Source organism: Hippopotamus amphibius, chromosome 4 (genome assembly GCF_030028045.1).
Source record: "Hippopotamus amphibius kiboko isolate mHipAmp2 chromosome 4, mHipAmp2.hap2, whole genome shotgun sequence".
Lineage (NCBI taxonomy): Eukaryota > Metazoa > Chordata > Mammalia > Artiodactyla > Hippopotamidae > Hippopotamus > Hippopotamus amphibius.
In genome coordinates, this window is record NC_080189.1 from 82,795,140 (window position 1) to 82,818,853 (window position 23,714).

Genomic DNA, 23,714 nt, shown 5'->3' on the forward strand with positions numbered 1-23,714 from the left:
CTTTAACCTTTTACTTACTATGATGGGCACTGAGGGTTTCTCTGACTTTGCTCACTGGATGCTACCAGCTCCCTGATAACTGTGTCCTATAATTAATAGTAAAGGCCCCAGGGATGATTTCATCAGTATTTTTTAGCACATTTATTCAAAGGTACACAAAACCAGTTAAGCAGAGAAAAGCCTAACTTGAAATGTAATCAATGTTTATTTCAGTTTATGCTGGAGTTGTCATGTTTTTATCGCACAATGTGACTGGTCACTTTATCTTATTTTGTATTAGAAGTTGGCAGTACTGCAAAGGCTGTTGCCTGCACCGGGAAGAGAGGAAAAGGAGCCAGGCTTTCTTCTTTCCCTGAACAGTACTGTCCCTGGTCTCAGGGCTACTGAGAGCTGCCAGTATTGGGGTGAAAATCTTTTTAAGACTTTCTTTTTATCTTATAAATTGCAGAGTCTTAAAAGAAAATCAAAACTTGATCCAACATGTCATTTTGATTCAGAGAACATTTTAATGTTCTGGTTTAGTAGTTTTATGAATTGTATCCTCTTTACTTAGTGAATCTCCTCCCCAAATCTCTCAAGCAAACTGCAGTCATGGTCATATGAAGGAAGGCTGCAGTTTGAATGGAAAATGTGCAGCCTGGTCTGTTTTCTTGCCATCCTTGCTAGGGGTTTCTTTAATAGAAAAGACCATAGTCCTGATTATTTTTGTGATTTTCTTCTTACCAAATCCTGGTACTTTACAGAAACAAATTCCACCACACAATTTTCATTTCTAAATACCATTTAAACCAATTCAAAGTAGTTCTTTAAAGCATTTTTTGAGTTATTTAATATAAATAATGATTTTTTTCAATACTGTGAAGATTTTTACTTCTATTTGCTATCTTTAGAAAACTCTAAGGTTTTTTTTTCCTTTTTTTTTCTTCTTTTTTTTTCCTAAAAGTTGTCAAGGATCAGTAAGTAAACAGCTCCCCAATACATGGAGTTACAGGGATAAAGTTAGGAATCAGGATGGCAGTGTCCTGCCCTGGACACTGGTCAAGAATCAGCTCTGGAGGATCCAGTCAGGCTATCTGCAGTTTTCTATCAGAACAACAAAGTTTGAGATCCAGAGAGAGTCAGGGTAAGAGCAAGGGATAAGGCTTGAACCAAAGTCCCAAACCCCAAACAAAACTACGTTCAGAGGCATGAGTGGAAGGAAGATAGAGATGATAACTTGTTGAAGGTGGGATGCCAGGTGATTGCACTGTGGGAGCAAAGCTACCGTGTGCACAGCGCTGGCTGTGCAGCTGACTTGGACAGTTCCTGTAAGATGTTAAAGATGTTCTCCAGGTATGACGGCTAGTCCAGGATAAGGAGAAAGCAAGTCAGACCTAAACTCTGTCTGAGCAGTGGTACTTTATGGAAGGACCTGAGGGCCTTGCTTCCTTGTGCATTTCACCCACTAACAAGAGAAATGATGGCGCCGCCCACTTCTCAGGAATGACGGATGGAGATGGGGGTGCGGACGTTCTCTGCCTCCCTCACCACCTGCAAACCCATAGTCTGAAAATTGATGATATGTTTAGGGACCAGTGTTTTAATCATAAAGTGACTTTGTCTGTTTTCCATGAATACTTTTAGGCATTGTTTGAACTCTTTGGAGTGTTTTCCTATTGAAAGAGTGTTCTTCTGTTTTTTTTTCCCCCTCGGTTAGGGTTTTGCCACATTGATCCGAGAATGGCCGGGAAACCTATACAACAATTCAGTAATAGTTCAAGCAGTTCGGGATCACCTGAAAAAAGATAGTCAGAACAGAACCTTACTTAAAACCCTGGCAGAATTGTGAGTATATTTTAGTGCTTTTTTTTTTTTCCAAATCAATCTACCTGAAAAGTTTTTCATATTTTAGATCTGGCAAACTGAATTGGGAGGATGCGGATTTATATGTACCATTTTCCTATATTCACTCTTAGTAAAAACTTTTCAGAAGCCTCCAGTGATTAGCTAGAAGGTAAGGTAAGGAAAATGTGTGAAACTTACAATTGTAATGTCATCTATTTCCTAGAGTAGAGGAACCCTAGTCAGCATCACTTGGCAGAGGCAGTGGTTCGAGGAGGGAAGGGTACCAGGTCTTAGACTACTCAAGCAAATCAGATTCCCAGTGAGGCGCTGAAATCTGTCATTCTTGGATCTGCAAGTCAGTAAGCTTCTCCAACTGTAGACTCCTTATCTATACGATCACAGGTGACAATTCCTCACGGGATGGTTTTCATGAGAATCTTGCATGATACCTCTACATCAGGAGCACAAGGGATGGTTTTCATGAATTTCATAATCAAGAACTAAGTGCAGTGCCTCGCACTGAGTCAGGGCTTAGAAAATGGAAACTTGGTTAAGGCTTTTCATATTCATTAGGTACTTGTGGTGACTTGGGCTTTGTGCTATATGCCTATGATGCAGAGGTAGATAAAATCACCCATGCCCTCTGGGAACTTTGGTCCGGTGAAGCAAGCAGCACACTGCAGGTAGTCTCAGGAAGACCACCCTGCTTCAGCCCTGCCTCACACCCCCACCGCCTCAGATGACATCATCCTCTTACATCTTCTGCCCAAGACCAAGAAAGCCACACCAAAATGGCCGAGAATTCAGGGCTGTTTGAGACTTTCCAAAGAAAGGGTCATGTTTGTGGCCTTCTGAGTTGGAACACTAATCATTTTCTTCTGGAACCATTGTTTTATTTTCCTTGGATTCTGTGGTACTAACACTGTACTAATAATACTGATAATTCTGTAGTGCTAATAATGGATTCACAGTGCAGTTTAGGTTCAGTTGGCTTTTAGGAGCTGGCTCAGGGAGTTAAGCAGTGTGAAAAACATAGTTTCAACAGAAAAACACATTTAAATTTTTTACAACCTCCTTACAGATAAGCTTTTGGACTATCACCCATTTGTCAGCTCAACACTGCTTGTAAGAACTTTGATTTTTTTAATTATTACTAGAATAAGAATTTCCTTCATTTTGGGTCATAATTTCTTTGTCTGGTTTATGGATATCTCTAAAAATTTTTGAGCATTTACTTTTTTAAGAAAAATTTTATTAGTTGAATATTGTAAATTTTCTAAAATTTTGGTGAGATGGGAATCAAGGTTCTGAGAAAAAAATACTTATTGGTCACATATAGTTAAATCCCAAGGAAGACTTTTCTAAATAAAGTTAACTTTTCTCTCTAAACAAGTTTTTGTTTTCATTAATGTAAAACATGATTTATCTGTGTGTATGTGTGTTTTATTAGACATGTTGGCGAACATTAATGTAAAAACTTTTGTCTTACCAGGTACACCTATGACAAAAACTATGGCAACGCTCTAGAAATATACTTAACATTAAGACATAAGGATGTTTTCCAGTTGATCCACAAGCATAACCTTTTCAGTTCTATCAAGGATAAAATTGTTTTATTAATGGATTTTGATTCTGAGGTAAAGTGTTTCTTTTTTTTAAATTTTTATGGAAGTTAGTTGATTTACAATGTGTGTTATTTTTAGGTGTACAGCAAAGTGAGTCAGGTATAATGTGTTTCTTATTTTACTACTGATAAATTATTTGTGCTGTCCCAAGATTTTAATAACTAGACATTTGTCCACACGCTGGAGTAGTTAATAAATCATATAACTTGGCTGTATGCTGATCATGTTCAGAACATCTTGACTGGATGTTACTATAGTATTGACATTCAGGAATCCTTTACTTGATGTGGTTATTCTGTAAAAGCAATCATAATTTGATGTGCAACTTTTAAATTTGTGTGTGTGTGAAGTAATTTTTTTAGTAAGACAATTTATCTAATTCATAGAAACAGAGAATCTAGCCATATGCTTTAGCTCAGTCAAGCTTCTTAATTGTATGTCCCCGAATTCAAATTTTAAGAAAACTATTTTGATCCATCTGGTGCGGTTTTATTCCTTGGCATTCACAGCGTTGGCACATGGAGTTTCCATTGGTCTCAGATGATCCTCAGGGCCAGAACATGTGGGCTGTATCATTTTATCATAGGACAAATTTGAATAGCCGAATGCTCGTCTAATAAGGGCAGCAATCCTCGACAGCTCACCGTGGCTCTTGTAAAGTGGTACAAATTGTGTTCGTGTATATTTTAAAAAAGAAAGTGAATGCCAAGTGCTGGTGATGGGTGGAAAGAAAGAGATTCTTAAAACACAGTAGTTCTTACTCAAAAAAATTGAAACTTTATCTTCTTTTTTTTTTTTTTTGGCTGCACTGTTCAGCATGTGGGATCTTAGTTCCCCAACCAGGGATCAAACCTGTGCCCCTTGCAGTGGAAACACGGAGTCTTAACCATCAGACCTCCAGGGAAGTCCAAAATTGAAATTTTAGATAAATCAAAGAGTAGACCCCTTAAGGCTCCAAAAGGGTTACTTGGATTTTTAAAAATTTTATTTGACTGTACTTAGAAGTATTATGTGCAACATTATATATCTATTATGTGCTGTATATTAGTCTTCACACACTTAAACTTAATTCAAGCAGGAGCTAAATCTACCTCTTTTTTTCTGAAAGATGCTTGTAGCCCAATTTTTCATACTGAATGAGTCAAGTCCTTAGGGAGTACAGATCTAAAAATAATGAGTGCAGTTCCCAGGAAGTTCAGGTACAGAGGTTCTGCTTTTCTGGCAGAAGATGATTAAGAGGATGAGAAGCTTATAGAGAAATTAATTACATTTCCCCATATCCAGCCTCCCCTTATGCCTGCCCCACCCCCACGTATCCCAAGAGCCTAGCTTTGCATATGAAGCTATAGACAAAACATGAATGAGCTCAAAGTGATTGTTATTCAAGAGCAGGAATCCAAGTTAAGGGATCCTAGGACTGTCTAATTAGAAAATAACTTAAGGATAATCTCTTCCAACCTCCTAATATTTCAGAGAGAAAAACATGTTTGCAGCAGACAGGTAGGCAGTGTATGAGGGTGGGTCAAAAATTATCCGCACTCCAGGCTGTAGAACTTATTTAACTTTTAGAAAAGACAAATACATCATTTTTCAATACAATCTCCTTGCTTTTCAATACACTTTGTCCATCTGTCAACAGCTCCCTCATAACACTTCGTTTTGGAGGTGTGAGAGAATCATGGTCCTTCACTCTTCATAGTCCGTGAATCTTTGTCTTCACAGGGGACTTTCACCTGTTCGGGTCCCCTGAAAGCGGGACCGAACAGGTGAAAGTCCAGTGAAGCAAGATCAGGACTATGGGGAGGATGTTTTAACACCTCAAAACGAAGTGTTTGCGGAGTGTTGACAGTGTGGGCAGATGTGTACGGACGTGTACACCCTCAGACCACAAAAAACAAATCACTGCACGCTGCTCTTCTGTCATGCAAATCACAAGTGGGGCATCTATTTTTGCTCACACCGCAGTTACAAATGAACTGATGTAACACATTCACACCTGCACAGCAGTGACTGGGGAGACAGTAGCCTTGAACGGAAAGTGCTGATAAGACAGTGCAGCCAACAGAAGTTTTAATATAACCAAAGTGTGGATAATTTTTGACTCACTCCCGTAATAGCAGAGTCAAGAACAAGACCCAGGTATTCTGTATGAGGCTCAGTCTGGTGAGCTGTCTTCCCACTACTTCTTGTTACAAACACTGTCTGACTTGTGTTTCATGAATGATAAAGGTGGCTAAAGTCAATTCTAAAAATCCATAAGCTTTATATTGTTGTGAAACTTCAGGTACCGTTTTTTTTTTTCCTTGACTCTTATCCTCTTCTCCACGTAAGACCAGATCATTATATTTGTGGAATGTGTAGAGGGACTCAGTTGATTTTCAGGTGACCAGAAACAAAGCTCATCTTTGTGGTACTGCAAATGATACAGATATTTCGTATTAGTGAGTTGTAGCAAGGCACTATTTTAAGTCATATGCAAAGCACAGAGACCTCAGATTGAAACACATTTTAAAATGCATTTAGAAATATCTCACTTAAGGACCATTGTAAGCTAAGAACCTTCTTATCTATGTAAAATAAGCCCTCTGCCTTTAATGTTGATACCATATACAATACATTGTATTCTGTGTTCTCTTTTCATATGGCAAATTTCAATGATGGGTTATTTTTTCATATTGCAGAAAGCTGTTGACATGCTTCTGGACAATGAAGATAAAATTTCAGTGAGTATCTTTTGTTTTTATATGTGTTCAAACAGTTGAGTGTCTGGGACCACTGTCACCATAAAGAAGAGAGATGTTTACTAGATCATCTTGCAGCTATGTTTGTGTCCTCATAATTCTACATTAAATTTTTTTTTCCTGTAGATTAAAAAGGTAGTGGAAGAATTAGAAGACAGACCAGAGTTGCAGCATGTGGTAAGCATGACAGTCCTCTCTTTTGCCCTTTGATTGAACAGGGAGGCAAATCACCTTACAGTATTAGGTTGAGAAGAGCGAAGTGAACACTTCAGGTTCATACGCAGATGGGAGGACTGACCACAAACAACATTCTGTAATTACTGGAATGCAGCATATGCTCTGAATCCAGATTAGGAATTAATAACAGCTCAGGTACTTTGACTCACAACTTAATGGTGATTAAAAAAAATAGTTGTCACATTTTTGTGTCATCAAACTATGCCTGGGAGTAAGCACCTCCCTTCTATCCACTGGGAAAAAAATGTACAGCGTAAAAGTTGAGAATTATGTTTTATTTGGGTACACTACTGAGAACTATAGCCCAGGAGAGCAGCCTCTCAGCTCTGAGGGACTGTTCCAGAGAGGTAGGGGGAGCCAGGATATATAGCAGGTTTTGCTGAAAAAAAAAAAAAAAAAAGTGTTGTCAAACATCAAAGGATTACTGCTAATCTCACACACACACAAAACAGACATCTCAAGTTAATGATTTTAGTGCCTTTCTGTGTATGGGAAGATGGGAGAGTCTGGGCTCATTGAAATGATTCTTTAGGTATGCACTTAACTAATCTAGGGCCAGGAGGTGTTTTTCTCCATCCCGAATGCCCCCCAGGGCACACCGGGGGCTGGGGGGGTAGGTGGGAAGCTGCAGGGTCTGAGGGCTGGATGGCGCGCGACATTCTTTGTTTACCAGAATGACAGGCAGTGTTCTTTGTTCACACTACTGTGGTTCCCATTTAATATAATTATGGCATAAATTACAGCAAAGCCAGTGCCCTGACCTGTGCTCTGTGGATATCACGTTCTCCTGCCAGGGAAGCACCGGGACGTGAGCGTCCAGGACCACAGAATGATCACGGAACAGAGCCTTGCTGTTTTGCGTCTCACCCTGACAATCCTTGTGCCTGCTTCTATTGTGTGGTCTTGTGATGGTGCCAACAGGCCCGTTATTCTAGATTTCCTTTGTGGGGTGGGGGTTACTTTGATTCTCTGCATTGCTGTCATCATAGGAGTAAAGCAGGAGTAGATGTTTTCTACGTCCTTTCAAAATTATACAAGAAAAATCTTCAGTGAAAATAGGGATTGTTCCAGTAGGACTCTGGACATCAAATAAGATCAGGACTCTTGTACGTGTGCTCATCTTTCTGCACCCCAGGAGCAGGGTTAGGAAATAGAGCGTTTTATTTGAGTCAGTTTTATGCATTGAAGCCTCTGAAGACTCCAAAGTAGAAATGAGAGATGTTTTGGGGGGTTTTGTTTTGTTTTTTTGTTTTTTGTTTTTTCTTTGCTCAGAGGTTATACAGATGCTTTTGCTCTTTTGTTCATGATTGAAAATCTCCAGATTATCTGCTTACCCAAGCAAGGTACCTCTTTGCTGGCCACCATGGGATTTGTTTACAAAGCAGTGATTTCTGGCCTCCTTCAGCCATGAGACAGGATTACAGGCGAGCGGTATCTAGTGACAGTGTCATTAGGGCAGTGGGGGAATGGTGGCAGAGCTCACACTGCAGTGGCCCATCTTCCCTGTCAGGCAAGGTAATGTCTGTATAAATTTGCCCCGAAGATGTGACAGAGCCTTCCTAGCCCACTTGCAGCTCTGGGAGACTGCAGTGTGTCCAGCTCACACACTGACCCCGTGCCCGTGGACTGGCCGGAGTCTCCATCAGAAGGTGGAGTTCTGTCTGACTCCCCTGCTTCTTGCCTGAGGGAGAGAGGAGCAGCTAACTCCCAGGAGGGGTTTCTCAGTGTGGCTGTGTCCTGATTAGGCTTACTTAGTGACCACATACAACAGCAAATGTCACACTCCGGCAACTTCATCCCCAGTCACACCTTCAGGGCAGGCTGATGCTCTGTGTTTCTGACAAATCAATCTACTCAAGGCGCCAATGCACTTGGTATGGTGAAGCCTTCCGGCGTCAGGTGGGTTCTGGGGTGTTTGTTTACATTTAACACAAACTAAACTTTGAACATCGATTTCTGGCTTCTGCACAGTACACTGATAGACTTGCCTCCGAGGAGAGACTGAATCACTCTCTTGGAGGTCCATTAACTTTTTCTGACAGTTAGGGAAAGGAATCAGCTTTGAAAATGGGTTCAGAACACCCGTACTCTTCTTGATTTTTTACTTTCTATGTTTGAGGTCACCAGGAGAGGCAGCATTTCACTGCAAACACAGATCTCAGTAAGACTTAAAGAGAGGAGATGCAGAATGTATGAGAATTAATTTAGCACTTGCTACTTGAGTTTTTAAGAACATGTTCTTGTCCCAGGACTCTACCCCCTTTTATGAATAGAAAGGATGAGAATTTTTATGATCTAGAGACATCACAGATCAAACATTTTATTTCTGAGGCAAAGCAGATGGTGACAATATTAACAACTCCTGTCATTAGCATACCTCTGGGGCCCAGTGTGTGCCAGGCATGGTTCTGAGCGATTTACAAATGGGAACTCATTTAGCCCTCACAACCACCCCGGGAGATCTTTGCAGATAAACGCAGTCACAGAGAGGTTAGTGACCTGCCCAAGGTCACACGATCAGGAAGTGGCAGAGCCAGGTCCCTCGGGGCCATTCGTTTTAGAAAGAGTGTCAGCCTCTCCTTGCTCTTCCCAAGGCATCTCCTTTCTACTCCCCCAGCACCTAGAGATTTTTCCCGAAAACTGCTTTTCCGCCAGCCTCTCCGTGGAAGCTGTTTGGAACTGAACATAGCAGTGTTAAGCAGTGTTGCTTTTCCTGTTGTAATGCTTCTGGTCGATTCCTTTGTCCCTTCTAGTATCTGCATAAGCTTTTCAAAAGAGACCATCACAAGGGGCAGCGCTACCACGAGAAGCAGATCAGCCTCTATGCGGAATTCGACCGGCCCAACTTGCTTCCGTTCCTCCGCGATAGCATCCACTGCCCCCTTGAAAAGGTAAGTCACAGACGCCCCTGCTCGAACACGGAGGCGACGGAGTCGTCACTGTTGGTAAGCTCCGGGTCACCCTCGTCTTCTGCCTCTGCGCATCCGTCCCCGTTCAGGGGAAGACTCGCTCGCAAAGCAGTAGGTCTTGCCGGGCATGCTGATGACAGTGGGAGGTCCTGCTGGATGTGGTGTCTGTGAGGAGCTCAAGTATTTCTCTGCCAGGTTCAACTGGAGGACAGGTTTAATCCAGGGTCTAGGACTCAGTCAACCAGGAGACACTGTCGGGAGTCTGAGGCAGTTTCCCTGCATCAGGGTGGGGCCTCAGAGTCAGCCTGGGGCAAGGACATGGACCGCCCCACGCCAGGGGCAGCCGCCCTCGTCGGGACTCAGTCTTCACTTCAGTCCTGCACCCCGTGTGCTTTAAATACACACCTAAGGTACTTCTGTATTTCTCTCTCACCCTACATTTCATCCTAGTTATGATAAATATAACTAGTCTCTCCCACCATCCTATGAATTCTTAAAGGACAAGGAGTTTGTCTCACTCATTTTGATAAACTCAGTAGCTGACACACATTAAACACTAAATGTTTGTTGCGACCTGACAGAGTGAGTGAATAAATTAATACATACGAGGTTCTAGTTAGGGCTGAATATGAGCCAGTAGGTGTTATGAGCCTCTGTTTCAAGATAAACTATAATACTTACTGCGTGTGTACTAGAAACTGGGCCATCAAAGACCATCAGTTTTGTTTCCCATGGTTCTTCAGACCATCCGGAATGCTCTCTACCATCTACAAGTGCTTACTAAATTCAGATGGCCAGATAACATACACTTTTTATAGTCAGCTATGTGTATTGACAAAACAAAAAAAATGTATCCCACCCATAAGAGATACCTATTAAGAAGCTGACTGATAACGTGGTTGATGTGTACTCACCACTTTTCTACTTGCTTCTTCAGCCCATGATAATTAACTTCACATGTATTGACTTTACTATGAGCCAGTTTCAGCTCAGTGGATTTTCAAAATCTGCAGTTAATTAAAAAAAAAATCTTGCCCGCATGTTAGTTTATGAAAAACAAACATTTTACATTTGGGCCCTAAGGCTTTTTCTCAAGAATAAATTTGGAAACACATTATCTTAAAAGAGAAAAGCAAACATTCTTTTCCTCACTTTAGAATCTATCATTGAGAAAAAGAGGGAGAATCTTAGTCTTTGACCTGCGCTCCTTTTTTATCTCACTTTTGGAGGAAACGCCGTTTGCTTCCAGGAGGACATGGCCGTGTCCCGTTGACGCCTCAGTCAGAGCCCTACACACGACGGTGATCATTACCCACGCTGGCTTCTTTCTCCTCAATCACTGAACACAGGTGCAGAGGCCACACCCAGATTCCATTGCATTCGTGTCTGGAACACACTTTGAACCCATCTGGTGTACAGTTTTCCAGTCCAGTAGCGTTCCACAGAAGGCACACTGCTATACCCACAAAGGGAGCATCAGAACATCTCCGACGCACACACGATATTTCTAATACAGAGAACTCACTTGGAGCATTGTGTAGACCTTTTCGAATGTTTCTCTCTGATCTGCTGAGAAGAACCAATTGTATATGAGAGAACTCAGCACAAGCATCTGAAAACAATTGTTTCATATCTTTTTTTAAAATTATCTCATGTTTTCCACTGAAAGAGAATTTTGAACAAAATGGATTCAAGATGGTAATGGTGGAAACATAAGTCAATAATCCACATTTTTGGAACTCCCTAAATGGGCTTTCCTGTTCAAGGTCACTGAGACATCTTTATAAGAGATTATCTTTGCATCAGACTCCACTGTGGGAAATCTGTATATTTGCAAAAATTATACCACTACCCTTGCTCAGGTACCCCAGGCCATCTTAAAGCAGATTTTCTTGACTTTAACTCATGAAGGATCTCATTCCTTTTTCCCTAGAAATAAGAACTCTGTGCACACTTAATCATCTTAGAAATGAATTCATGAAAAAAGCTACCAATTCATAAAAAGCAAAGTAGATTTCCCCCCATTAAAAGCATCCTACTAAAATATGACACAAATGAATTTATCTACAAAACAGACTCACAGACAGAGAACAGGCTTGTGGTTGCCAAGAGGGTTGGGGGAGTTGGGGAGAGATGAACTGGGAGCTTGGGATTAACAGATACAAATTATTATATACAGAATGGATAAACAACAAGGTCCTACTGTACAGCACAGGGAACTATGTTCAATACCCTGTGATAAACCATAATGGGAAAGAATGGGAAAGAGTGTGTGTGTGTATATATATATAACTGACTCACTTTGCTGTACAGCAGAAATTAACACATTATAAGTCAACTGTATTTCAATAAAATAAAAAAAAACAGCATCCTAAACATGTTGATGGTGAAGTGAAGGTCATGGGGTACAAATTCACCTGTTTTATCTAAAGAGAGACTCAGGAAACTTGGTCTTCTTTTCTACCGAATATAAAATTAAGAACTTAAAAAAATTTAATCCCCTCTCCCACCCACCCACGCCATCTCTACTTCTAAAGAGTTTATAGATTGTTTAGTCCAAAGGATGTTGAGATTGTATTTTGGTGTTTGTTTTTATTTTAAGTGGGACGTGTTTAAGATTTCACGGCATTCAGAGCGTATAGACTCAATATTGTGGATAATTCACGTCCGACAGAATACAGCTCTGTCTTCCTCATTTCTGGTTGTCTGCCTTTGCTGGGATTGGGTAATCCCTGAGCAAAGGGGTGAAATCTTCAAGAATCCAGGTCAAACTTATTTTGAATTGATTGAAATGCCTCCGTCAATAGCATTTGGCCAGAAAGTTTGTAGAGACTTCGCATCACGTTAGAAGCCCTTTAGGAAAGTAGTTACCAAAGATCAGAGTTCAGGATTTAAAATCACCACGACTCTTACAATCCAAAATGAATCATAAATTTTTACAAAACTGTTCATTCTAAAGGAGATATAGGGTTGGTAGGAATTTACAACATCTACAATTTGAAAAGACAGTAAACATAGGCTTTAAAAAAAATAGTATCCCAAAATAGTTTTTGTTGTGCTTTATCATATGTGATGTGCTTTCATGTTCCTTGTTTTTACTTAATTGCTATAAACGTGCAGGTCGGTGGATAAAGTCATTTTATACATGACAAGCCGAGTCTTCAGGAGTTGAAAGAAACAACCCAAAGTCTAGAGCTTTAATAAGTCAAAGGGCCAGGACTTGGAACCTGGGTCTCTTAACCTCAGGTCCTATATTCTTTCCTCTATGATGAGAAATCATTTTTCAGGTTTAAATAATTAATTAAAATGACTATAACAGTGATAAAGATATTCCTTAGTACTGCAATAATCATGAAAGACATCAGTTTTTAAACTGTTCTTTCTTCTGTTAGTTTCCAGATGTGGTCATTAGATGCTAGTTTTCATTTGCAAACCTGATTTTGCTTATGCCTAGAATAGTTAAAAGCAGAGTATCAGCTTTATTATTAATACCTGAATTTATGGTTGCTCTCTTATCTAATGGCACTCACAGGGTGGCCGTGTTTATGAATTTGGAGGCATAAAGCTGGGAGATGCAAAGTTTATGAATTTGTATTAAAGAAATTTAAAAGACTGGATGAAAGATGACAGGGTCAAGGGTAGGTGGAAATCATTGTTTAGTTGATAAGGTTGATAAGGTTTCTGTCACCCCCAAATTTCTCTGTTACTTACCTTTACATTAAATCAAGAAAAGGAAAATTTAAATATTTTTGCATCATTTTTTACTCAGTTTCTGTTATGATTCTGTCTTGTCACTTTTGTTTTCTTCTAGTCTTCTTTTCTGTGTGTCCCCATGTCCGATTGGCTTTTAAAAATATCTTTGTCTCCCTGCTCTTTCCTCTAGAGGGAGCACTATGGCCCAAGAACATTCAGGAATCTAAAATAAGAAAACATGCTTTGATGCTGTACCTGTGTCAATAATAGAAAAATTCTGTGTCCCAGAAACATTTTCTTTTTACACTTTACTCAAAATTTCCAGAGATTTCTAGAGTCTGATTTCTCATACATGAGAAAAGGATAATTTAAGATACTGTTAGAAACTAGTCATACAACATTTAAAAATCCGTGAAATTCAAATTTCAGAGACCCAGATTACCTCTGAGGTTGGTATTACACGTCTGTTCGCCTTCCAGACCATTCTCGACTTTAGGCTTGCCTTCAGACACTTCTTCCCACATGAATGGTCATTTTTGATAGTATCCAGAACAGCTTCCAGCAGTGATGAAAATGGTCCACAATGTACTCTAACGAGGTAGCCACGAGCCATATGTGGCAACTGAGTATTTGAAATACGGATAGCAAGGAACAGAGGTTTTAATTTAAATAGTAAGTGGCTGCTGTCTTGGACAGCTCAGGTGAATCTTCAGACTACGTAGTATCTTCGCGGTTTGAGACATGCATGTTTTCAAGCATCCTCATGTGCTCAAGAATAGGAGGGTGGCTCTGTTTGGAACTTCTGAGTGGTACTTTAAAGTGTCAGTGAATTTCCAGGTACCAGACTGATTTATGGACACCTTTTAGTAATAAACACCACTTTAAGCATCATACTCATCTTTATTCACATTATCTTTCTCTAAACATTTTATAATATCTATCGAATTGTATTACTGTTACCAAACCCAAGTTTCTGTGTGTCCGATGCACAGTGAGGTCAAAGAAACCATAACATCCGAGTTTGGAGCAGAGAAAGGTCTGTTACAGGGCCACGCAAGGAGATGGGCAATTTGTGCCCCCCCAATACCCAAACTCCCCAAAGGGTTTCAGCAAAGCGTTTTTAAAGGCAAGGCGAGGGAGGGGCATGGTTGGTTGCTGCAAATTCTTGGTGTCAGAATCCTTTGTTCTTAAAGCTTTCCACATAGACCTGGTCAGGATGTTCCTGTAAACCTCCAACGAGACAAATGTTACTCTCTGTTCTGCAACCTTTTATCTGTATATGAATGGAAAACTTATACCCTTAAAGGTCAGAGTCTTGAAAATGAGCTATCCTGTGTATTTCAGGCTCTAGGCAACATTCTTAACTTGTAGCAAAAGCAATAGAATACAGCCATATAAGAAACAGATCCAACATGGAGTCAGATTTGTTCTTCCTTGTTAAATTACCATTTGCTTTCTCTCTGTGAATGACACAGTTTCACCAGACCATATACTGTTGGTCCATTTGTATCTCCAGCAGCTAGCACAAATCAGTTTCTCAATAGTTTTCTTCTTGGAATAGTCCCAGATCCTCTGACTTCCAATTTTTTTGCTTTTCCCGTTATTATTTAACTTCTCACATGTGTATCCTGTCTTTGCTCTAGTGTGATTCCAGAATAGTTAAGAGTTGGTAAGAAAGTTGCATTCTTTATGATGATGACGTATGGGTATGACCATATAGAGACTGGCCAACCATGTTTTAAATCTAAATGAATGAGGATTTTCTAAATGTGAGTTAGGATTAGGTTCATCTACAAGTGATAAAAATACCAAAATAATAGTGGTTTAAACAGAGGAGCAGTTTAGTTCTCTGTCCCATGGAAGTCTTACTGAAGTGGCCCTGCTGCTAGTGGCAGCCATGGGGTCAGAGACCTGGGCTCTTTTCTTGCCTCCCCCACCTTGTATGACCTTGACCTCATGATGTAAGATAGTATCACCCATGTTTCCAGGAGCAACTTGGATGAAAGGATTGAAAATAAGAGACCAGGGGGTTCACATTCCTAGAAGCTGCCAGCCCACATTTCTGGTTCATCTCCACGGTGGACACTAGTTACATAGCTCTCCTACCAATGGGGAAGCCTGGAGGTTCAGTTTTAATTCTGGGCAGCCACACACCTACCTAAAATCTTATTACTGTAAAAGAAGTGGGTAAAGGATATTTGGGGGATATCTAGCCATCTCTGCCAAGTAATTTTTAAAAATTTTTATTGGAGTATAGTTGCTTTACAATGTTGTGTTACTTTCTGCTATACAGCAAAGTGAATCAGTTATACGTATACATATATCCCCTTTTTTTAGATTTCCTTCCCATTTAGGTCACCACAGAGTATGGAGTAGAGTTCCCTGTGCTATACTGTAGGTTCTCATTAGTTATCTATTTGTAAGTATATGTCAATCCCAATCTCCCACCCCACCTTCCCCCCTTGGTATCTGTAAGTTTGTTCTCTACATCTATATCTCTATTTCTGCTTTGAAAATAAGTTTATCTGTACCATTTTTCTAGATTCCACATACAAGTGATATTATCAGTAGTCTTTCTCTTTCTGACTTACTTCACTCTGTGACAGTCTCTAGGTCCATCCATGTTGCTGTAAATGGCATTATTTTGTTCCTTTTTTGGCTGAGTAGTATTCCATTGTATACATGTACCACCTCTTCTTTATTCATTCCCTCTGTTGATGGACATTTAGGCTGCTTCCGTGTCCTGGCTATTGTAAATAGTGCTGCAGTGAACATTGGAGTGCATGTATCTTTTTGAATGATGGTTTTCTCTGGGTATATGCCCAGGAGTAGGATTGCTGGGTCATATGGTAGTTCTATTTTTCGTTTTTTGAGGAACCTCTGTACTGTTCTCCATAGCTGCTATACCAGTTTGCATTCAAACTAACAGTGTAGGAGGGTTCCCTTTTCTCCACACCCTCTGCAGCATTTATTGTTTGTAGATTTTTTGCTGCTGGCTATTCTGAACGATTTGAGATGGTACCTCATTGTTGTATTTCTGTAACAATTAGTGATGTTGAGCATCTTTTCATGTGTTTGTTGACCATCTGTATGTCTTCTTTGGAGAAATGTCTAAGTCTCCCCCCCCCGCCCCCCCCATTTTTTGATTGGGTTGTTTTTTTTTGATAAAGAGCTGCATGAGCTGTTTTTATATTTTGGAAATTAGTCTCTTGTCACTTGCTTCGTTTGCAAATATTTTCTCCCATTCTAGGGTTGTTTTTTTGTTTTGTTCATGGTTTCCTTTGCTGTGCAAAAGCTTTTAAGTGTATTTTTGTTTTAATTTCCATTACTCTAGGAGGTGGATCAAAAAAGATCTTGCTGCGATTTATGTCAAAGAGTGTTCTATGTTTTCCTCTTAAGAGTTTTATAGTGTCCGACCTGACATTTAGGTCTTTCATCCATTTTGAGTTTATTTTTGTATATAGTGTGAGGAAATGTTCTAATCTCATTCTTTTACATATATAGATCCAGTTTTCCCAGCACCACTTACTGAAGATTATTGTCTTCAATAAGACAATTGTCTTATTGTCTTTTGTCCATTGTATATTCTTGCCTCCTTTGTCATAGATTAGGTGACCACAAGTGTGTGGGTTCATCTCTGGGGTTTCTATCCTGTTCCCTTGATCTATATTTCTGTTTTTGTCTGCCACATAATTTTTAAAGGAATCGTGAGTAATCGAATTAGTGGTGTTTTCTCCTCATTGTGACCGTCAGGTCTTCTCATTGTCTCACTTAAATGATTGTGTACTTTAAAACATTACCTTAGTTTCATTCCAATTCTAAAGTAAGGTGTTACTTAAATTTTGTTTTTTATGTTTAGCTTGTGTTTTTCCCCCTCCATTGATCTCTATGATCTGCTTTTTTCCCCCTCCCTTTTACTGATAGCTGTTCATCTCCAGCCAGAGACACAGATTTAAAGATATATTCTGCACAAATATTTTAATTCAAAAATCAAAATGTCAAAACTAGCTCCTGCTGTTATTTCCCAAGGTGGATCATGGAGCTGCGAGAGCCCATGAACTTGCGCTGTTCATCTCCTTGGTTCTTGTCTTTGAAACATTCTTGGTTCGTTGGTTTTAAATGACGACTCTAAGTACGCATCCCAGTAATCTTCCTCCAAAACCTTTTCCGCCTGCTCATCTACTTAAAACAAATGTCCTGCACACTTACTGTGAGCCAGGCAGTGTACAAAGCACAGGGCTCAGGGCACGTGGTTCCAGCTGCCAGAAGTCAGACAAACAGTTGGGGGAGCAGTTCATTGCACCTGTGATTAAGTATGCAGGATGCAAAAAGAGTACCTGGGACCTGACCCCGCGTGCGGTCCAACGAGTGTTTGCTGAAGGACCTGCCAGGGGTGGAGAGTGGGGGGAGGGGAGCAGTGTCCCAGGCCGAGGGACCACAGCAGGGGGATGAGCAGGGAGTGAGGTGGAGCTGTTGGGAAAGGCAGGGCCAGATCTCAGATGCTTCATAAGCCACAAGAAACATTCTGGGCTTCAAGCTGAAGCAGAGCAACACAGTGCGAGGCTTGTGAGCTGACGTTTCCTGGTGGACCCTCTCATCACAGTGCACCCAGTTCAGGTGTCACCCCTTCTGTGAAGCTTTTCACAAGAGACCACATCTAGAGCTCGTGTCCCATATCTGTGCACGTGGCCATCTCTTCACACTCCCCCAGGCATGGGACTCTGTGTTGTCGAGTCTCTGTGACCCTCCCTGGACATGCGGTCCCTTGGGAGGACTCATGCTACTGCTACTCCTGCTCCTCCTCCTCCCACACCCACCCTGTCCCCAGCTTCTCCTCCTCTTCCATGTCAGCAGCAGCATTTTCATTTCTGTCATCTGCGCACCTCCATCCACCCTGACCCCCTAGTGCCCAGAGCAGAGTGCAGAGTGAATGTGTGCCAGCTCATTCAGGATTCTTTATAAATGCCCAGTGCATCTTTCTTCTTATACTCAAGGAGATGCTGTCATCTGTGCGGTCCCTCATTTCTTGATCTCCTTTTTGATCCTTCTTGATTGTCAGGTGTTTTTTTTTAATTTTATATTGGAGTACAACTGATTAACAATGTTCTGTTAGTTTCAGGCGTACAGCAGAGTGATTCAGTTACACATATACATGTATCTGTTCTTTTAAAAATTCTTTTCCCAATTAGGTTGCTACAGAATATTGAGCAGAGTTCTGTGTGCTATACAGTAGGTCCTTATTGGTTATCCATTTTAAAAAAGCAGTGTGTACACGTCAATCCCAAACTCCCTAACTATCCCTTCCCCTGACCTGCCCGCCCCCATAACTATGTTAGTTCCTTAAGTTTGAGTGTTTCTCTTTTGTAAATAAGTTCATTTCTATCATTTTTTTAAAATATAGTTCCCTGTGCTATACAGTAGGTCCTTGTTTATCTATTTTATATATAATAGTGTGTATATGTTAATCCCAAATTCCTAATTTATCCCTCCCCTGCCTTCCCTTTGGTAACCATAAGTTTGTTTTCAACTTCTGTGAGTCTGTTTTGTAAATAAGTTCATTTGTCCTATTTTTTAGATTCCACATATAAGTGATATAATATTTGTCTCTGACTTACTTCACTTAGTATAATGACTTGTAGGTTCATCCTTATTGCTGCAAATGGCATTACTTCATTCTGTTTTATGGCTGAGTAATATTCCAATGTATATATTTACTACATCTTTATCCATCTTCTGATGGACATTTAGGTTGCTTCCATGTCTTGGCTATTGTAAATTGTACTGCTATGAACACTGGGGTACATGTATCTTTTCAATTTTCCTCTCACTTTTCACATCCTTGGGCAGAGTTCTCTTTTAGACCCTGTGAGCCGGTCATAGAAATATTCCCAGTGTGTAATTCTTTATTCAGCAGATGTTTACAGAGCTGTGGCACACTCCATGCTGGGAACGTGCAGCCGTGAACAGCAGTGCTTTCTTGGAGCTTACAATCCAGTGGAGGGAAACCGGGCTTAGACCAGTGCCTGTGAATTAGGTGGGGAGCAGTGCAGTGAAGAAACATCAAGTGGCGTAAAGAGAAAGCTTGGTGGGAAAGAGCCTTTCTGTCAGCATCTTGCTTTCTGCCTTTGCTCTGAAATGTTCTGCCTCAGATAGGTTATCAGTTAAATTGTGTCGGGTCCAGCACCTCTCTGAGGGGTAAGTCAGGACAGCCACAAGCAAAACTTAAGGAGGTTTGTGTTTTGTTTCTGCTTTGTTTTGTTTTTAAAGGGAGGCAATGAACAAAATTCCTTAAACTTGTATGTTTAAGTGACCCTATAGATATCTGTTCTTGGCGGTAACACATAGTAACATTTTTACGATGCTTTATTTGAAGGCTCTTGAGATCTGTCAACAGAGAAACTTCGTAGAAGAGACAGTTTATCTTCTGAGTAAGTAGCTTTGATTCATTTTGGTCCCCATAAACTAAGGAACGGGGCGACGATGTGATGTAACTTGTCTAAGAATGGACATAGATTTTAGACCAGAGTAACACAGAGGTTAGAGCCTGTTTTGTATGAGAATTTAATGTTTGGAAAAGGAGACTTCACAGCTCAGTAGAGAAGGAAACAATATTTAATAAATGCTTTTGAGATAACACTTAGTATTGTGTAATATATGAACAAAAACTGTATCCGTTCATACCTTACAATATAAATCAAAATAAATTGTTGATGGGTTGACAAGTTTGTTCTTTTTTTAATTACCATCAGAAGGAAGTCAGAATCTAACAGACCTGAATTCAGATCCCAGATCTCCATTTAGTAGCTGTATGATTTTGGCAAGTCACTAATATTTCTGTGTCCTCTTTTATAACATAGAAATAATAGTGGAACAGGTTTCCTAGGATTGTAGCGGTGATCACATGAAGTAATTCATGTGAAGCACTTAAGTGAGAACTCAGTAGGTAAACTCCTAGTAAGCAGGAAATTGTGATTTTACGAAGTTACGGATACCATATATGGAAATAAGTTTTTGTCACTGCTGTCAAAGTGTGCAAACAAATTAAGAGACGTGATTTCTCTTAAAATGTTTTACTAAAATACCATAAATGTGGTAATTCTCACCTTTTGCTAGGCCGAATGGGTAATAGCCGAAGTGCCCTGAAGATGATCATGGAGGAATTACATGACGTTGATAAAGCGATTGAATTTGCCAAGGAGCAGGACGACGGGGAACTCTGGGAAGATCTGATTCTATATTCCATCGACAAACCACGTAAGCAGAAAAGCCATCTGTGATCATAACTTCTTTCTCTCCATTTAGCCAGTTGTGTCTAGAGTAAGAATCATCTCAAGATGCATTGAGGTAAAAATACGGTGAAGTATCTATAATAAAAATAGGCCAGGTACATAGTAATGATTTCCAGTACTCTTCCTGTGCAGGGAAGCCTGGAGCCTCACTTCCTATTAGCTGTACTTGATCAAGAACCTGTGGTTGACATGATAATATTAACTCTGCTCCCATGAGCATATTTTTACCTACGGCACCCAAATGGACTTAAATACTTGGTTTTGTTTGTACACAGGGGGCATTTATTTGGAAAGTGTATAGTCTAGCCCTTATCAAGTCTCTTTATGGAAATCCATGACCATTACTGGACATTGACCATATTTGGAGGTTTGCTGCTGTAGTACTGAGTCTCTCTTCCCTGCCCTGTTTTATCAGTGCAGCACCAGGAGTATATGTTTGCTGCCTCTCTGTGGCTATCTGCCTTGGGTCTCCCATTTTGGGAGGAAACAGAAAAAGTCACCTAACAGTAACGCAAGTCTTCTGAAGATATAGATATGATTCAGAAACTAGCAGTCATGGTTTAAAATCTTTCCCCTTCTCTGTTTCAAGATAACAGGCTTATCCGTTTCAAGATTTTCAACCACTGTTATGATCTTTAATAAGAGATACAAGAGGAGGAGGGTGTTACTCAAGTCCATGTCGGGTTAAGGTAGTTACATGTGCATACAGCTTGGAGAATCTGGTTTCGCACGATGGAGTCATAGTCAAGGATCTTGACGGAGGTGAAGTGGGGGTAATGCAGCACACTGTGAACCTGGGCCTGCCCTGGGTTTGAATTTGGGTTCAAAAATTGCTAGCTGTGTGACTCTGGATGAATTCGTTAACCACCCCATTTTCCTTTTCTGTAAAATGGGAACAAAAAGCATTCCTACCTTGCAGAATATTATATGATTATAATATATGGTGGCTGAAAAGTATATGATGATTGAGCCATAGTAAATTCTCAGCAAATACTAGTTGTCTCGCTTTGACATCACAAACTGTATTCTAAAGTAATCATTTATTCTCCAACTCATTTTTTTTTAAATCTCCTCTCATTTAGTTTCTCCTTTGAGGAAAGTAAAGGAAGATTAGTTCTTGGGAAGATTTAGAAATTCAAATGCTTTTTAACACTTACTTAAAGGAAATAACTTTTACTTTGAGTTACTTTCGACATAAAATTGCGTTAGCTACATTGCTTATATGTTGTTTTCCGTGGTGTCTTATAGCATTTATTACTGGCTTATTAAACAACATCGGCACACATGTTGACCCAATTCTACTGATTCACCGTATTAAGGAAGGAATGGAGATTCCTAATTTGAGAGACTCCTTGGTTAAAATTCTGCAAGACTACAATCTGCAAGTAAGTACCCTTTCTTGGACAAATGGGCATGCTGAGTGAGTTGACTGACTACTGGAAGAACATTTCCAGGGTTTATTGTGGACATCAGTTCAATTTGATAGTCACAGTTTAACTAGACCCAGATATTTGGACTACAGTTCAAACAGAGAAATTAAAAACATCGAGGAAGCCATCGGTATTTTTTAACCATCCCCAGATTTTCTCTTCTTGATGAGCAGGCATTCTTACATTTATGGGGTAAAAGATAGCATGGCCTTGGGGAAGGGGCAGGAGAAGTTACAGTGGCTGTTTGATCAGATCACCTGAACCATTTTTAAGTAGAACGAGCATTGTGTCCATTCAGAGAAATGAAATAAAATTTTTTTTTTCAAATAGCTTGATCATTTCCGTGAAGCCACTCAGTAACCTATTGCATGAAAGATGCTAAAATGCAGAATTTTATTTTACCTTTTGTCTGTTTTCTAGAGTATTACAAGTTTAGTATCCACAATAATTCAGAATTTGTGATAAGAGCCATGGAACTCATTATCTTCATATATATAATTAATATGCTGATCACAAAGCATCCCGACCTTTTCCTTAAAAAGCCTCTAACAGTGACTGTATTTCAGAATGCTGGTAGCTTCCAGAGAAACTATTTAAAGTCTATTCTTGAAAAATTTAGAGTGTTCTTTCTCTGTTTCATTTGGAAATGAGTTTTTGGTAGAATGTGGATGAAACTGCTTTCCTGGAAACAGAGACTTTGCAGGGAGAGCCAAAGGACAAGGTTGTGGGGAGAGAAGAGGTCTCCAGGTTAGGTGAGGAGGAGCATGTGATGAGGATTTGTGGGTCCGTGGCCACTGTGAAGGCTGCAGAGTGGGGGGGCCACCTGCTGACCTCGAGGTGGTGGCCTCAGGTAAGAGAGGGGTAAAAAGGAGAAGAAAATGAGGAAGGGCAGTGGCATCAAAAAGAAAAGTAAGATGTCAGGGAATGGCAGAGCTGGAGGGGCAGGAGCTTGTGGCCAGGGAGGAGGATATTGTTACATCAGAGTTTCCAAAGGAGTCACTGTGAACATGTTCAGAAAGTTCGGTGAAGGTAGAGGTCATGGGAGTGGAATTAGTCAAGAAACCATGAGGGCTGGAGTCGTCCCAATGGGCTCCGAGCTGTGAGCCAGAGTCCAGCTGCCCCCTTGAACTGGGAGGTTGACTCTGCAGCCCACAGGTGACTGGTCTTACTGGGTACCACAGCTTTAAAGAAGAGGTTTTCCTAAGGGCGAGATGTGACAAAACAAGGAGCCTTGGCTTAGGAGGCTTGTGGGAAGTGGGGGTTGTGGGAGAGAAATGGGTATTTGGTTAGGCAAGTAGGCTGACGATCTACTCCACAGCAATCTTCCAGGTGAACAGGTGTTGATTTACGGTGGAACTCAGAGGCTTGCAGGGGACCCAGGGGAAGGCTACTGGAGGGAGGATGAGAAAGGCCAGGAAGGAAGGAGAAATGTAGGAGTGGGTTAATAGGCGAGGAGAGGTGACACGAGGGGCTTGTGCTTTGTGCAGAGCCCAAGGGATACAGAAGAGCCATCCAGGCAGAAAATGATTCGCTTCATTCTGAAGCACGAATTGGGCTTTGGGGAACGTGGTTCCTGTATCAGACCATGTAAAGCTCTGGGTGTAAGTGAGCTTGGTGATCTCTATCTCCTCGGCACTCACCGCCCCTGGGCCTGCCTGGATATGCTCCAAGTTGCAAATTCCAATTTGTTGGGAAGTCATTTAAGTGTCTCTGAACAACTCTACCCCAAGGAAGGTGACCAAATAATTCCCCCTTCTGTCCTCCAGCTCTACTGCGTGAAGCCTAGCCTCTAGGTTGGAAAATGTACTTTTTTTTCTCAGCCTCTACAACGCCTACAAAAACACCTAATAGGTCCCTCTTCCTAGGCCCTTTCCAGAGAACCAAGCTCAGGGGCACTGTTGGGTCTCACTGCTCATGTATGTTTTATGAATATATTTGCATAGTTCTGAGTCAGCTGGGAATACAG

General features: G+C 40.6%; 1 protein-coding gene across 3 annotated transcripts in view; it reads left to right on the plus strand.

Annotated features, from left to right (window-relative positions):
* The window catches only part of VPS41 (VPS41 subunit of HOPS complex), a 182,219-nt gene that overhangs the window by 150,147 nt on the left and 8,358 nt on the right, over positions 1-23,714 (plus strand). For all 3 annotated transcript variants that reach the window (XM_057731540.1, XM_057731542.1, XM_057731539.1), the window contains 8 exons: positions 1,697-1,824; positions 3,317-3,461; positions 6,131-6,172; positions 6,317-6,367; positions 9,181-9,318; positions 19,403-19,457; positions 20,143-20,283; positions 21,567-21,703. In XM_057731540.1, coding sequence (XP_057587523.1) covers positions 1,697-1,824; positions 3,317-3,461; positions 6,131-6,172; positions 6,317-6,367; positions 9,181-9,318; positions 19,403-19,457; positions 20,143-20,283; positions 21,567-21,703 — 837 coding nt within the window. The remainder of the gene's footprint in view (positions 1-1,696; positions 1,825-3,316; positions 3,462-6,130; positions 6,173-6,316; positions 6,368-9,180; positions 9,319-19,402; positions 19,458-20,142; positions 20,284-21,566; positions 21,704-23,714) is intronic.